At 36.4% G+C, this 17,130-nt stretch overlaps 1 protein-coding gene across 8 annotated transcripts in view; it reads left to right on the top strand.

Annotated features, from left to right (window-relative positions):
- Nucleotides 1-17,130, top strand: part of MIA2 (MIA SH3 domain ER export factor 2) — a 95,005-nt gene that overhangs the window by 66,033 nt on the left and 11,842 nt on the right. For 6 of the 8 annotated variants that reach the window (XM_055132803.1, XM_055132802.1, XM_055132808.1 and 3 more), the window contains 7 exons: nucleotides 1,668-1,769; nucleotides 2,799-2,859; nucleotides 3,403-3,438; nucleotides 7,514-7,581; nucleotides 9,170-9,252; nucleotides 11,022-11,150; nucleotides 14,161-14,316. In XM_055132803.1, the coding sequence (XP_054988778.1) occupies nucleotides 1,668-1,769; nucleotides 2,799-2,859; nucleotides 3,403-3,438; nucleotides 7,514-7,581; nucleotides 9,170-9,252; nucleotides 11,022-11,150; nucleotides 14,161-14,316 (635 nt within the window). The remainder of the gene's footprint in view (nucleotides 1-1,667; nucleotides 1,770-2,798; nucleotides 2,860-3,402; nucleotides 3,439-7,513; nucleotides 7,582-9,169; nucleotides 9,253-11,021; nucleotides 11,151-14,160; nucleotides 14,317-17,130) is intronic. The other 2 variants (XM_055132809.1, XM_055132810.1) reach the window with 1 other exon arrangement.

The raw sequence follows: 17,130 nt of genomic DNA, 5'->3' as shown, positions 1-17,130 counted from the left end.
ACAGGAGATTGATCTGGGGTCAGCAGAACGAAAGGCATGTGCCTTATATCTGTGGCCCAGTAGAATCTTTCTTACTGCTATAATTTAGATTATACTTGTGGAGGTCTAAGAATACATTATAGCACATACAAGTAAGTTAGCTATTAAAATAATAGTCAGTTGACTGTTAAATAATAGTAATTTATATTAATAGTAGTTAGCTATTAAAATAATTAGAAGTAAGTAGACAGGCTAATTTTACTTTGGATTTATTGTAAGTTTATGAGTGTATAAAGTTGTTTGGAAAACCTAATCATTATTTTAACAACTTAACAATCAGCTTAATAATTGTTGAGGATAGTATAGTTAGTAGGGCACTTGCTTTGCATGCAGCCAACCAGGGTTAGATTCCCAACACCTCATAAGGTGTCCGCCCTCCCACCCCCATACCCCACCCTTGAGTTGCACCCCTCCAAGCAAGCCTGGAATGGTGCTTAAGTGCAGAGCTAGAAGTGAGCCCTGTGCACTGCTTGGGTGTGCCCTAACCATCACCCCCAACTCCAAATTACTGAAACCATGGAGCCTGAGTGAATAGTACAGTGGGTAGGGCATTTGTCTTGCACACTGCCTATTTGGGTTCAATTCCTGGCACCCTAGATGGTCCCTGAGCTCTGCCAGAAGTGATCCTGAGTGCAGAGCCAGGAGTAAATTCTGAGCACTGCTGAGTGCTGTCCAAACCCCCTCCCTCAAAATTATTGAAATGGGTTCATAATTTGATGAGTTCTTATCTAAACATCATGCTTTAATAAGGCTTGATGGGAGCTCCTTAACAGGAGCAATATCAAGAAAACTTGTAGGGGACTGGAGAGAGAGTACAGAGGATAGGACACTGACCTTGCATGCAGTAGACCCAGGTTTGATCCCTGGCATCCCATATGGTTCCTTGAGTACCTCCAGGAGTTAATTCCTGAGTGCAGAGCCAGAAGGACCTGCTAATCATCTCTAGGTGTTACCCCCTCTGCCCCCCCCCAAAAAAAAGCTTCCTAGCTCTCTCGCCCTCTCTGCCCCTCTTTTCTCTCTTTCTCTCTCTTTTCCTATTTCTCTAAATAAAATTATTTTAGTTAAAAAAATAATAAAGAAAGCTTGGTATGGCTCAAAGATCCGTGTCCTCCTTACCACATGCTGCTTCTTGCCTCCAGCACATGGGACCTTGGCCCAGGAGTTGACTGCTTCAGCTCACTTGGCTGAGTACCTCTTACAGTGACTTTGGGGCCCCCTGATCATTGTGTAGGAGCCTCAACAAAACAAAGACGGCTTAAGAAATATCTGTTCATAATAATATTTGTTAATGTTTATCTGATTATATGATTTTCATAAATTTTTTATTTTTTTTGTGCCAGGCCTCCAGACATATAAAGTATATGTTCTACCCAGCTCCCTTTATGATAAATTCTTACAGAAAACTCTTGAAATTTCTATATTAGTAATATGTACAAGACAGGTTCTTTATAATTTGAGTTACAATAAAATTTTGCACCAGCGGGGTTTACACAGGTACTTTCCCCAACCTGCATGTGATGGCTTTAGTAGTATAGTATACATTGCTTAATACTTTTAAGATATAACTTGATTTAGATTTACTATTTTATGATATACAGTAAAAGAAATAAAATACTTTGTGTTTTAAGGAAACTGACAGTAGAAGAAAATTACCGGTTAGAGAAAGAAGAGAAACTGTCTAAAGCGGATGAAAAGATCAGTTATGCAACTGAAGAGCTGGAGATGTATAGGTACTAAATATTTTTTGCCCTGTTTAATTTCTTATTTTAAAAGTTTTACCCTTCCGTTCTCTTTGTTGTTGGGATGCTGGGCTTTGTACTCTGGTCGTGGTGCCTGCCTTTATTTCCCTCGCTTGCACTTGATTTTGGGGCTCACAGAACGTGTGGCCTCATGCATACAAGGCAGGCATCTCCATTCTCTCTGCCACATCTTTCATCTTGAGATGCAGAGGATGTGCTACCAGAAAAAATAATAAAGTAGCATCACCCCAAATAAAACCATTTGTTTCATCCATTTTACTAGATGTCTAGCTACTTAATGCAGTCACACACAGAAAATGTCCAAGGCAAAAGATGTTTTTCTTTCACTGTTATTTTAAATCTCACATTAGTTGTCTTTGAGCATAGCCATTTGTAGTTTGTGTTACTATCAAGAAATTTATGAATATTAATTTCAAAGTCATTCCCCTTTGGTGCAGTGGGGAAGAATGTACAACATACCAACAAACTATGAAATATTTGATAAAGGAGTAAGGCACAAAGTGTTCTGAGGAAACATTTTAAAAGTTTCCAAAACTACAAGTCTAGGTTTTACCTTGGGCTTACTCCTCTTTAGTTCCATGGAAATGATAAAAATATAAAGTAAATCAGGTGCAGTACTCAGCGGCATTGTAAATAGTTGGAATATTAAAGGTTAAGTTTGAGTTTTATCATAAAAGTAGTTATTTCTTTCATAATGATAAATAGTGTTTTGTTTTATACAGATTTTTGATTTCCTAGAATTATGTAAAAGTTAGAAGTATCTGAATAGGTCTTCTAGAATTAGTATTTTCTTAAAAATGAATCAATATTTTATACAAATTTTTGTATCACCCAAGTTATAGTACTCTTAAAGTTTAATTAATGTTAAATTATATTAGAAAATATATTGTATATTCTCTTAAAGGTGATTAACAGGTGAAATCAGAAATTTTTATATGAAATTAAGAATTCTAGGTATCTTAACAATTTCAATGATAGTGGAATGATTATTTATTCTAGGAAGAGAGCCAAAGATCTTGAAGAAGAGTTGGAAAGAACCATTCACTCTTATCAAGGGCAGGTATATGTGTATGTGTGTGTCTGTGTGTGTGTGGGTCTAAACAATTTTGTCTTTATTTGCAATGACTATTGAACACCACTCTTTAGGTTGCATGTGATGTGGAACATTTCTACTGAATCAAGATTCAAGGATAAGAAGCATTAAGAGTTTCCATGTCTTATTTTACTTTGGGAATGTGGCTTGCATAAGTAAATAAACATTTGTAGTAATTGGAGTCTATAGTATAAGACCCCCAATTACTACAGATTGGGTCTACATATTCAGGGATAGTTCTTTCTCAGTTAGCAGTTCCTACTGTAGATGAATATTGCACAAAATAGAAACTTACCAGACAAAAAAATTAATTATATTTATTTTTTTTTTAAAGTATAATAGATCATATGCTTATGAAAATTTGCCTTTACGTGTTATTTATGCCTCAGGGATGTTTTAGTAAGTTTTGATTTTGACTTGTGAACTAAATCATAGTAGTAAATTGGTAAATGTGAATAATTTTTACTTAAAAATGTCATTAGTCGTTTTTAATGACTTTTTTTTTTCCAGGTTATTTCCCATGAGAAAAAAGCACATGATAATTGGGTAAGTATTAGATTATCTTAGACTTAAAAAAGTTTATTTAATTAATTTTTTTTATTGAGTCACCGTGAGTTAGTTAGAAAGTTGTTCTTGATTGAGTTTGAGTCATACAGTGTTCCAACACCCATCCCTTCACCAGTGCACATTTACCACCAAGGCATCTCGCCCTACTTGCTGTGCTGTCAGCCCCACTACCTGCCTCTTAAGCTTTTTTTTTTAATTACTTTTTTCTAATTGAAATGAGCAGTGTATAAAGATACACTTTTATATGAGAAATAAAGATGGTACTTTTTGGGGCTGGAGTGATAGCACAGTGGGTAAGGCGTTTGCCTTGCATGTGGCCAACCCGGGTTTGATTTGCAGCGTTGCATATGGTCCCCCGAGCACCACCAGGAGTAATTCCTAAGTGCATGATCCAGGAGTAAACCCTGTGCATTGCCAGGTGTGCCCAAAAACGAAAAAAAAAAAAAAGTTAAAAAAATTAATAAAAATGATACTTTTTATTTTTTTATTTTATTTTTTTTAAATTTTTTTTAAAAAAATGATACTTTTTAAATAGTTAAAATAGTTTTTTTGATTTAAAAAGTACGTCAGCATCAGCACATTATTCACAGGAAGCTTGTATTTTTTTCTGGGAAAAACACTTTTTTTGTGGATTCTTGCTCCAGGGCACTGGATTACCATTAATTATTTGTGGACAAATAGCTTAAAATTATCTGTGCTTATTTTCTCTTGTATAAATCAGTGGCATTGGACTAAATCAGTGGTCTTCAACCACTAATCCTTGGACCAGTGTCAGTCTGCAGAGTATAAGGTTGAAAATCACACAGCTGGTGTTTCACTTTTTTTTGTTTTAAATTTTATTGAATCACCATGTGGAAAGTTACAAAGTTCTCAGGCTTATGTCTCAGTTATACAATGCTCAAACATCCGTCCCTTCACTAGTGCCCATATTCCACCACCAAAAGCCCCAGTATACTTCTCAACCCCCACCCCCCGTCCCCGCCTGCGTAACTGATAAATTTCACTTCATTTTCTCTTTACCTTGATTACATTCCATATTTCAACACAAAACTCACTATTGTTGTTGGAGTTTCCCCCCCCCCAAAAAACAGCCCTACTGAGAAGGAAGCATTTGATAATTAGTTTTCCATTGCTGAGAATGACGAGATATGCAGTTGCGCGGCCGCGGTTTAAGATTTCTGTATTTCAGTATTTTAGTAATTAAGTTCAGGGAGATTTATGTTAGAAATTGCATTATTTCCCTTCCTGGGGCACATGGGGCAATGGCTTAGTTCACAGTCTAGGGACATGGCTGCAAGCACTTGCTGGGACCAAAAGTAATCTAGCTGGCCTCTGGATCTTGGTCGATCAGCAGCAAAGTGGCCACACAAAAGTGTGGCCACCCGGGTCGAATCTTGGTGGAGCGCACGCCGGTATCGGCCCCAGCCTGAGACTCTGGTGTTTCACTCTTATGGTTTTAAAATTCACACTTTTATGGTACTTGATTCTTAGTGTTAAATACTTGATATATATTAGGGGTGAGACCAATATGTAAAATGGTATGTCAGAACTTCAGAGTAGCTGTGTGAGGAAATAAGGATATAGATTTGGACTTGGACTTGGTTATAATGATTCTTCTGTTGTGTAGAAATCTTAATAATAATTGGCCCTTTAAGGAGAAGCGTTTTGCACAGTGGGTGACACATGGGGTTTTGAGACAGCCTGTTCAGGTGCTTATCTTGGCTCTATAACCTGTCACCAGTTTCCTTACCTATGGATGGGAGGTACCAGTAATACCTATTTCATAGCGTTATTGTGATGATTAAATAACTTACCTAAGACTGTTATTAGGGTTGTTAGGTTTGTGCCTGACACCTAATATTTACTGGTATTCAGTAATTATTATATGGAAGTCTGGAAGATATTTTTAGGGATGATGTTACTAGGCATGGAGATTGTAAGGGTGAAAATTAGGTATAATGGATGTCAAAATCCTTCACAGTTCTCAGATTTTGTGTGTTTCTGGGTTAAAAGCTAAAGTGACTATTTTTATTTAATTAAACTGGGTTTTGATTTTTTAAATTTTTGATTTGGGCCATTTGTGGCAGTGCTCAGGGATTCTTCTTGGCTCTGTACTCAGGGATCGATCCTGGTGGGCTCAGAGGACCTTAAGTGTTGCTGGGGAATGAACTCGAGTCATCTGTGTGCCTGGGAAGCACCTTACACATTTGCTGTGTTATCTTCTCAGCCTTAAACTGGGTTTTGAGATAAATTTAGTTGACGTTCCTCACCACTTCCTTCCTTCCTTCCTTCCTTCCTTCCTTCCTTCCTTCCTTCCTTCCTTCCTTCCTTCCTTCCTTCCTTCCTTCCTTCCTTCCTTCCTTCCTTCCTTCCTTCCTCCCTCCCTCCCTCCTCACTTCCTTCCTTTCTCTCTCTCTCTCTCTTTCTCTCTTTCTATAAAAAACAATGTATTTTACATTTTTTTTTGGCTTTTTGGGTTACACAGAGGTGCTCAGGGGTTTCTGCTGGCTCTGCATTCAGGAATTACTTCTGGCAGTGCTCAGGGGACTGTATGGGATGCTGGAGAGTGAACCCGAGTTGGCTGTATGCAAGGGCAACACCCTCCCTGCTGTACAATCACTCCGACCTTCCCCTACCACTTTCTAACGGGTGCATGAGTACCACTCATCAATTTGTGGCAGATGCAGATAATTTTTAAAATATGGCTTCCGAGAGAGAGAGGAGAGCGAGGGAGAGAGGGAGAGAAAGGGAAAGAGAGGAGAAAAAGAGAAGAAAAAGAGAAGAGAGCGAGGGGGAGAGGAAGGGAGAGAGAGGAGAGAGAGAGAGAGAGAGAGAGAGAGAGAAGAGAGTGAGGGGGAGAGGAGCAGGGAGGAGGGGGAGTGGAGAGAAGAAGAGAGAAAGAGGAGAGATTTATTCATAACTAATATAGATATTATAATTCATGGCTTTTTTTGCCCACACCTGGCAGTGCTTAGGGATCACTCCTTTTGCAGCTTGGTGCCAGGGATTGAACCTGGGTCGGCTGCATGCAAGGCAAACACCTTACCCACTGTACAGTTGCTCCAGCCCTTATAATTTAAGTTTTTCAGATGCCAGAGCAGTCCAAGTTTACATGATCAGAAATGATGAATAGAGAAAAAATTTGGTTCTTTTAGGTTTTAAGCCTTGTTCTTTTTACTCCTTTTTTGGTTTTTGTTTTATGGTTTATAGTAAGTGATGCTACTAAGGTCTTACTCCTGGTTCTGTGCTCAGGTGTCACTCTTGGCAGGGGTTGGTGGATTATGTGTGGTGTTAGAGATCGACTCAGGTCGACCTTGTGCGAAGGCAAGCCCTTTATCCACTGTACTATCTCTCTTGCATTGAATTCTTTTTCTTTAGCAAATATAGTTTCTTTTAGTAACATACTTTAAAACATGCAGAAAGTACCCCTGTGTGTGTAATGATGAAGATAATTTTCAGATTTCTATAAAATAATAAACAATAGGGGCCAGAGCAATAGTACATTGGATAAGGCGGTTGCCTTGCGTGTGGCTAACCCAGTTAGATCTTGGGCATCTTCTATGGTCCCTGAGTCCACGAGTGATTTCTGAGTGTGCAGAGTGAGGAGTAACCACTGAGCATCTCTGGGTGTGGCCCCAAAAGAAAGCAGACAGACAATAAACAAACTTTTATGTAGAAAATACAAAGAGGTAATAAATAATGTTATGATATTTGATGTTTAAAAATTGTGTATGTTTGTGTTTTTGAGCTACACCTGTGGGTGTTCAGGCTTACTCTTGATTCTACACTCAGGCATTGCTGTGGAACTCAGCAGATCATATTGGATCGAACTCATTCCTCCCAGATGCAAAGCTTGCTTTCCAATCCATTGAGTTTTCTGGAAATAATTTCTTTTTAAAGTTAGCTGCTATGTTAATTTTTTTATGCTGAGTTTACTGTTAAAAGTATTTAGGTGATTTAGATTATTGTATACCATGACTATAATAGTATCTATTTATACTTATCTTTTAAGATTATGTGAATGTATTTTAAAAAATACATTGTTTTCTTTAAGTTGGCAGCTCGGACTGCTGAAAGAAATCTCAATGACTTAAAGAAAGAAAATGCTCACAACAGACAAAAGTAAGTATCTTAGTGGGAACTTGGAAAACTTTTATTATTGCTTTTATTTTTAGTTATTTTGTTAATTCACTTATGATAAATGAAGATTACAGTAGAAGATATTAATAATAAGATATAATTGTTTTACCAGGAGTTTTAAACACTTTATCCTAGGTCATTCTAACAGAAGGAAACTTAAATGCGTATTATATATAAGAAGTATAACAAAAAATATTAGTGTAGCAGAGTAGGAGGGAGATCACAAGGAAAAGAAAGAAAGAAGTCGGTCTCTGACAAAGTAATTCTTTGAGTAGTAGCATCTTTTAATGGTTAAGTGGATGCAATAAATATTTCTCATCCTCTGCTTTTATTATATTGGATGAAATTGTGTTACAGTAGTAAATGAAAGGAAGAATAAAAGTGTACCATATACAATAGAAATGAAGAGTAAATGCTTGTTTTCTGTGTCTTCTAATTTCTTGGCTGGATGTTCTATTACTATCCAATATTAGTTTGTCTTATTTTTTCCCTTTTGTACTCAAAAATTGAAATGATTAATGCTTCATTTCCAGTCCAGTAGTTAAATATTAAAATAAAAATAAGGTTCACTTAAAATGTTACATTTTTAAAGGTAAAGCCTTTAGGCTGGTAGAATGAGTTCATCAGATTCCAATTGTATGTTATAATTGGAGTCATATGGGTAACATTATAATGGAAAACTTATGTGACACAGAGCCAGGAGTCCATTGTTTTACTCGTGGCACTTTTATTTTGGATGCATCATTTAAAACCCTCAGTTGTTTTTAGTTGTAAAATTACAGACTTGAACTGATTGACTTTGACACCTTATTTCTAAAATTTAAATTCTGTAATATAGTACTATTTGTAATCTAGTTTTGAATAGATAATAAAACAATTTTAAACCTTGACAAAATGTCATTGTCTCTAGACAAAAATAAATTGTTCAAAATAAATATTGGGGGGCTGGAGTGATAGCACAGCGGGTAGGGCGTTTGCCTTGCACACGGCCGACCTGGGTTCGATTCCCAGCATCCCATATGGTCCTCTGAGCACCGCCAGGGATAATTCCTGAGTGCAGAGCCAGGAGTGACCCCTTTGCGTCGCCAGGTGTGACCCAAAAAGCAAAAAAAAAAAAAAAAAAAAATATTGGGGATTTAAGTATTTTGGTGAAGTAATTTTATTTTATTTTATTTATTTTTTAAACATGTATAACATTTTATTTTATTTTTTTATTTTAATTTTTAAAAAATTTATTCTTTTATTGAATCACCATGTGGAAAGTTACAAAGCTTTCAGGTTTAAGTCCCAGTTATACAATGCTCGAACACCCATCCCTTCACCAGTGCACATATTCCACCACCAAGAATCACAGTATACCTCCCCCTCACCCCACCACCTCCCCAGCCCCCCACCCAGGCTGTGTAACTGATAAATTTCACTTTACTTTTGGTGAAGGAATTTTAAAGGATCTTTTTCTTCAATGTGTATTTTGAGAGCATAAGGAGTAGCTTGTATTAGTAGTGTTTATTCCTTGAAATGTGGCTGCTGCTTTTGGACAAGTAACTTAGAGATGTTTTTTTGTTTGCAGATTAACTGAAACAGAACTTAAATTTGAACTTTTAGAAAAAGATCCTTATGCATTTGATGTTCCAAATACAGCGTTTGGCAGAGGTAGTCTTTTTTCTTAAACTCTTACTTAAAGTACATATATCTGTTGCACGGTTTATATTTGTATAAATTGACACTATCATAAGTATCCTAGATTTTGGAATTAGGATTACAACATAATTATTTTACAATCTCAAGTCTTTTGAATTGTATTTCCCTTGAACTTAATTGCTGCCTCCCTTTCTCAGTGGGGCTCTGTAAATTGATGTTATATTTAGTACCTGAGCACAAAAAATGCAAAGGGCTTTGTTTATAATATGATACTAATAAATTATTTATTTTGGAGAATGAACAAGGAGTGATTAAAGGAATAGCCTTGTGACAGTCCATATATTAATTATTCTTCGGAATTCACTTGGCTTATAGGAATGAAACAGAAAGTTTCTTTTTAAGGTATTTAAAAGTACTGATTTGAAAGGTGAGGAGCCAGGGACCTAGCTTAGTTGTAGAGAGTTTGCCTTTCACATGCGGAACCCTGGGTTTGATCCCTCGAACAGCAAAAATAACAATGATAATAACAGAAAGTAAGGAAAACATTAATAATTTGAGCTTTGATTGCTTTAACTACACCCAAGAGAGGAACATTTCTTTTGAAGGTATATTCACTATTTTTGTCTTTTTAGAAGTTAGCCGCTTTAATGATCTCATACTATTTCAATACTTAAACGTGTCTAAATAATTTTTTCAATTTATATTTTATTCAATCACCAAGAATCACAAAGTGACAAAATGTGTATATTTGTGGATATACAAATAATTTTAATTGTATTGAATTTACATTTCTGAGGGAGTGAATATAAACCTACCCATATTTCTGTGTAATTATATTTTGATAGCTATAGGAGTTACTTTAGGGACTTTCATTAATATGAAAGTTTTTTTGCATTTTAGAAACAGCAAATGATACAAGTTTCAGAAAATAAATTATAAAGAAGGAATTTTTCTCTGATTCATGCAAATTATTAGGGCAAACAATGCTTTGCTCTTTTGTAACTATATTTGAATATTATATCTTATACAGTAAATATTAACATTTGGGTGATTACTATATTTGAATATTATATGTTATACAGTAAATATTAACATTTGGGTGATTTTTGGGTTTGTTTTTTGATGTAAATTTTTAGTCTTTGAAAAGAATAATCATTACTTGTGAGTAATGAAGCTTGTAAAATGATAAGACTCTTGATTTATATGTTTTTAAAAAGTAATTTATTTGATGAACTGGTTTGTCAAAATTAACTTTTCGTTGGTAATCAAAAATGTTATCCGATGTTCCCAAATATTGTTCTTTGTTTATTTTGTTTTAGTTTTAAAACAGACTGATCCAGATAATTCCTGGCCCATTACAGTCTTTCTTGACTTAATGAGTCCAGATTTATACTGAGCCCTTTCAGATTATATCCTTCAGTTGCTGAAGTACTGGAAAAATAGTGTTTTCAAAAACAAACAAACAAAAAAACCAAACTTCATATCACGTAAATCGCCTTAAAACTCCAAAATACCTGGTAATTTGTGGTTCTTCAACTGTATTAGTTACCAAGAGAATAATACTTCTGTTGACTAAAGTGTCCATTTGACAGACTTTAAAGCACTGGGTTCCATATTTAAATTTGTTTCAGTAAAACCCAAGACAGAGTTAGTGTACAGGGCACGGATTAAATTTAAATTGTTGGTAGGATGACCTGAAGGTAATTGTTGAAGTGGAATTCTAGTCTATAGTGTAGTTAATTGAAATTATGAATTTAAATATGCTGTTTTAATTATTCCAGAGCATTCCCCATATGGTCCCTCACCATTGGGTCGACCTTCATCTGAAACGAGAGCTTTTCTCTCCCCTCCAACTTTGTTGGAGGGTCCACTCAGACTCTCACCTTTGCTTCCAGGGGGAGGAGGAAGAGGTATATTGTTTAAACATCTTTATTATTCTAGATTTCTTCCCTTTCATCCTTATCTCAACTTATCTTTCAAAAATGATCCTTAAAATAGACTTTTGGAAAATACATGCATTCCTTGTACTTACTGTTTACTTTTGTTTGGAAAAGAATTTCAGTGGCATCTAATTTTGTATTTATCTCTAGCATCAGTAATATGCATAAAAATAATTGCATTTGAACAATTGATTTATATCATTTAAAATCATTTAACTATACCTTTTTCTACATAATATAAAATGTCCTAAAAAGCACATAAAAATGCAATGGTATTCTAACCTAATATAAATTATATTTTGTTAAGTCAGAATATAGAATCAAAAAAATTGGGAGTTGGGGCTGGAGAAATAGCACAAGGGGTAGGGCGTTTGCCTTGCACGAGGCCAACTTGGGTTCGATTCCCATATGGTCCCCTGAGCACTGCCTGGGGTAATTCCTGAGTACAGAGCCAGGAGTAACCCCTGTGCATCACTGGGTGTGACCCAAAAAACAAAAACAAAACAAAACAAAAAAAACCCAAAATTGGGAGCTAGAGAGATAGGACAGCGGGTAAGGCACTTGCCTTGCACATGGCTGACCCAACTTTGATCCCTGGCATTCCGTATGGTTCTCTGAGCACAGTTAGGACTATAGCCGAGTGTGTCCCCCTCTCCCTATATTTTGTTCACTTTATGAAGTTACTTTAAAAGTCTCTTGAATTATGATAAAGTTTTTTTGGTGGGGGGAAAGGGGATTGCTGGGGGCCTTGTGAAGCAGAGCCTGGAGTCCCTGGACCATCTCCCAGTGATAACTTGGCCAGCTGGGCAGATGTGTCAGTGCTCAGGCCTAGGTATGTGGTATGTACTTTTTTTTAAAAAAAATCTCTCAGATATTTTCTATTCAGTTATAATTCATTTCACTTTTTAAAAAATGGTTATTTAGAGTAGATTAATTTCATGCACCATCGTAAGTTATGGCTAACAGCCTGAAACAAAGAAGCCAGAAAGAAGTTTAATTGATGGAACTGCAAGTTTAAGTAATTAGGTAATTGACTAATGACATAAGTCAAGGATTGCTTGTAGCCAACTGAATATTTGGAATAACTTTAAAAATTACCTTTCATTTCTCCTCTTCTACTCAAATTCTTTCCTCTCTTTTAAAGTTACTTTTAACAATGGTATGTTCATTTTCCATGGTGTTTTACAATTTGTTAGAAAGCCTTAGACATTTTAGGTATGTTATAAGCAAGTCTTGAACGAACTGCTTCGGCTGAAAGTTACTGTGATCCACCAATGGATAACTAGTGTTTCCCCCCCTCTTTTTTTTTCAAAGTTGAAAGTTTGGTTGAAATAATTTTTGGAAAGATTAAAAATACAGGCAAAGTAATTTTTTTTATAAATTATATATAAATTTGGTCTAAATATTTTTTTTGATCTCAACATTTTCAAGTTTATGATCTTTTACCTAGTAGTGAGAGTTGACCTATATAGTAGTTTAGAGCAGGGGTGATTCATTTCAGGCACTTGCACACAACTTACCTGTTAGATATGCCACCCCTCTAAAAAGAGAATGTTTACATTGGTTTGTATTAAGTTCAAGAAAATTAATTTTATTCTTTTTTTCTTAAATAAGGTACTGAAATGTGGAAAGCAATTTAGAGAGATTATTAAGAAAAAAGAAAGTTTTTTTTTTTCCCCTTTTTTGGGTTCTACCCATCAATGCTCAGGGCTTACTCCTGACTCTTCACTCAGGAATCACTCCTGGTGATGCTCAGGGGACCATATGGAATACTGGGAATGAGCCTGGGTTGGCCACGTACAAGGCAGACGCCCTACCCGCTGTACTGTTTCTCTGGCCCTGAAAAAAGAAAGGTTTTAAGTTCAGTTTTGGCAACTGGCAGTGCTTGAGGCTTACTCCCAAGGCTGTGCTTATGGTTACCAGGGGTTTGAATCTGGGCTCCTAAAGGCAGAGTTTGCACGCCCAGCTCTTTGTTCCAATGCCCGGGCCCCACGAACAGATTTTTGTTGGACATTATAAGTTTGAGATGACCTCATTTTCTCCTTAGTGACTATAAGATATTTACTTATTTGGTTATTTAATGCTTAAAGATTTACATTTTTTCCATTTTCATTGAAAGTTGTTTATTAAAGTATTGTACTTTCAGAAGGGAACTTTAAGATGACTCTCCCTTGGGCCAGAGAGTTAGCTCAAATGGACTGGTGGATGCTTTGTGTACAGGAGATGCTGTCTTGATCCCTGGCAGCACATGGTCTCTTGAGCACTTCAGGGAGTGACCCCAGAACAGAGCCTGGAGTAGCCCTCAAGCACCACCAGGTGTGATCCCAAAACCAAATGAACATAACTCTGTTCTTCTCATTTCTAAGTATAAACATACCAGATTTTCTTGCCAAATAAGTGTTATTTTATTTAAAGTATTTTTTTCAGTAGAGTTGCTGTTTTTGAAATCGTAGTTTATTTAAATTTGCTTTCAGAGCATTTGGCCTTTGAGGATGAATTTGATACTTAGTAACTGATAAAAGCCATTTATAGCCTAATTTTCTGGTGGATGTAATACTTGTGATTAGATTGGTTCAGATCATTTTGGGGCAGTAGAAAATTACATTATGACATTGAGATGTAATTTTTAGAGTGACTCAATCTGAGTACATTTCCGAAAATATTGTTCTAAAAATACTTTGTGTAAATGTGGAATATTTGAGTAAGTGTATAACCCTCAAGGTGACTTTGAAAGAATTCCTGTGCTGTTTGGCAAATAGTATATTCGTTTAAGCAACAATAATTTTGGTCGAGTATGTATTAATGTGACAAAATTACCTTTTCTTACTGTCCTAAAAATGACTTTGATAGGACAGTTGTAGTATTTTAGGGAAATTTTGTTGGAATCTGATTGTTGTTACTTTTTAAAAAGTGTCTTTATTTGATTAAAGGTCATATGTAATATTTTATTAGTAACTACCATTTCCTTCCTTTTAATTAGGCTCAAGAGGCCCAGGGAATCCTTTGGATCACCACATGACCAATGAAAGAGGAGAATCAAGTGATCGCTTAACTGATCCTCACAGAGCACCATCCGACACTGGTTCCCTCTCACCTCCATGGGACCAGGATCGTAGGATGATGATCCCACCCTCAGGTACAGAAAAACTTTAATTGCTTTATATCCTGGAATATGTCACATGTAGAGGGATGGAAAAAAAAAAAAGGAGTAAACTTGTGCTCTGTCTTAGGCACCATCATGAGTAGGTCCATTAGAAAATAATTACTGGCACCAATTTCCAAACAATAACTGGGTATTTATTCACATTATGGAGTGTTTTCTCTTGCCACCCCCAATATGGATGTCCTTATTGATCGTCACACTGAGTATTTGGAGATAAGAGCTCATGTTTTATATTTTGTTTGTGTTTTTTTGCGCCATACCTGACAATGCTCAGGTGTCACTCTTGATGATGCTTGGGTTACCATGTCATGCTGGGGATTGAACCTGGCCAAGCTTGCATTCAACCCACCGTGCCATCTCTTTGGTCCTAGAGCATCATCTTTTTTTTTTTTTTTAAAAAAAAGCTTTAAGATGAAATTGATTTTTTAGTTATTGTCTGTCACATGTTTGCAGTAGTGTTTAGGTTTAGTAACATAAATGTATGTAGTTACTGCTCCTTACTAACCACCAGAGTCCTGAGAGCTTCCACCAGCGTCCTCATGTTACTTTTTTTTCAGAGATTCTTTCTAAGAATTTTTGTTTTGTTTTATTTTGGGGCCACACCTGGCAGTGCTCAGGGCTTTCTCCTAGCTCTGCACTCAGGGATCACTCCGAGCTGTGCTAAGGGGACTGTATGGGGCACTGGACATTAAACCTAGTTTGGCTGTGTGCAAGGCAATCTCTCTACCGACTGTGCTATCTCCGATTCTGCAGTTTGCCTTTTTTTAAAGATGGAAATATCTCATGTTTGTTTGCAGTTTATTGCATGATTAATTAATTCTATGACTTATTGAAATAATTCATGAGTAGAAGAGAAATTGATTATTCAGGGGAAAGGATACAACAGTAAAAGGGAAATCATTAAGTGAGAAACAAAGGGGATGGGATCCAGAATATAGCTGAGGAATTAGATATGGACAGAATGACTATCCATTTTCTGAGGCAGAGCAAGAGAGTCCAGGAGTAGCAGTTGGGGGCGAGTGTTAGTGTCCAGTTGTATCAGCTTCCTTCTGGCAAGATCAAAGCTATAAAAGGAAAAAAATGAAATTGTTCATGTCTTTTGTGATTTTATCTATTTTATTATTTTTATTTAAAAAACTTTTTAAGTGAATCACTCTTGATTTTTAATCTTTCACTAGTGGTATCTCTTTCACATACTTTATCTTAATACATTGAGTATGTATATGTATGTATATGTATAAACAAAATACCTTGGCTTACTTATTAAACTTGCTTTTGGGGCAGGTTTGCCTGTTTTGGCTCCATTCTGCTGCTTTTCTTTCTTTTTTTTTTTTAAGTAACAGATTTTATTTTAGAGGGTTTCTGAGGGAACGAGGAAGGGATAAGTGGAAAGCAAAAAACAGTAGGAGTAAAACAGTTCTCTCAAGAGAGAACGCGGGCTTCTCCAAGGGTGGAGGAAGCTCTACACACATCCTAGCACTGGACACGAAAGCATGAAAGTACACATCTCAAGGGAGCAGATGCGGGCGACACATGTGCTCGGGCACCACATGTGCTCGGCCACATGGGCACAAGCAGCACATGGGCTCAGGCAGCAATCGCCAAGCTTTTCATATTATTTGTATGCCTCTTTAGTAAGGCATTGATCACATTGTTTTTGCATCATTTTTTTGTTTTTGCATAGTTTTGAATATTTGGCTATAAGAACTGACTTTCTATAACTAGCTCTTGGCATATAATACCCTAATAGGTGTAAGAAATGAATAAATTTTGCATGTTGAGGGCAATTTGTAAGGTGTGTTTTATTAAATATTGAACTTGTAGCAAAACTGCATTTCTGAGGTGTGTGATATTGTATGTATTTTATTTTATTATTATTATTTTAAAATTTTTTATTAGTGAATCACCGTAAGAAAAAGTTACAGACTTACGAACTTTCATGCATGCGTTTCAGTCATACAATGACCAAGTACCCATCCCTCCACCAGTGCCCATTCTCCACCACAAATGGTCCCAGCATCCCTCCCACCACCCCTATCCTGTCCCCTTCACCCCACCCCGCCTCTGTGGCAGGGCATTCCCTTTTGCCTTCTCTCCTTTTGGGTCTTGTGGTTTGCTACAGAGGTATTAAGTAGGTATCATGTGAGTATATATTTTAGAAGCAAAATAGTAATATGGTATTTTGTTACCTGATTAAGAAAGTGTCCAGAGGTTTTCAGATTTCTTCAATTTATGCCCTAAGCTTGCCATTCAGTTAATACCATATTTGAGGTAGGGAAAATTCCAGTTTTGATCTCAGTGGTTGGTGTACCTTTTCTTTTACTGGACTCGTTCTGACTTGTTGAAATGGCTCTTTACTTACATTTGAAAGGGGGTAGAAAATAAGCTTCCAAGACAGTGTGGATTTTTCCCCCTCAGACCTAAGTCATTTCTCGCCTTGAGAGCTCATTAAATGTAATTCTCTCCGAGTCTGGTTAATGCAGAAGGTGTGTTATTAAGGCCTCATGTGATTGAATTGGGTGAGAAGGGATATCCAGTATCGTATGGAGTTCACATTATGAATCACTTCACGTACAAGCATGGAACTAAATTTTGTGTATTTTTTTTCCCCATATCTGTGAGAACGGAGAGTCACATACTTCATGCCCTTTGACCAGCTCATAGTTTTGAAATTGAGAATATACGCATAGCTACATCAAAGTCTGCCAATTCCCATCAAATATAGATAGACTTTTCTCAAGAAAGAACTCCGAAAGATGCCTAGGAAGCACCTGTTTGGCATCATGA

The sequence above is a fragment of the Sorex araneus genome, chromosome 3, assembly GCF_027595985.1.
Source record: "Sorex araneus isolate mSorAra2 chromosome 3, mSorAra2.pri, whole genome shotgun sequence".
NCBI lineage: Eukaryota > Metazoa > Chordata > Mammalia > Eulipotyphla > Soricidae > Sorex > Sorex araneus.
This window is presented reverse-complemented; position numbering and strand designations above follow the sequence as displayed.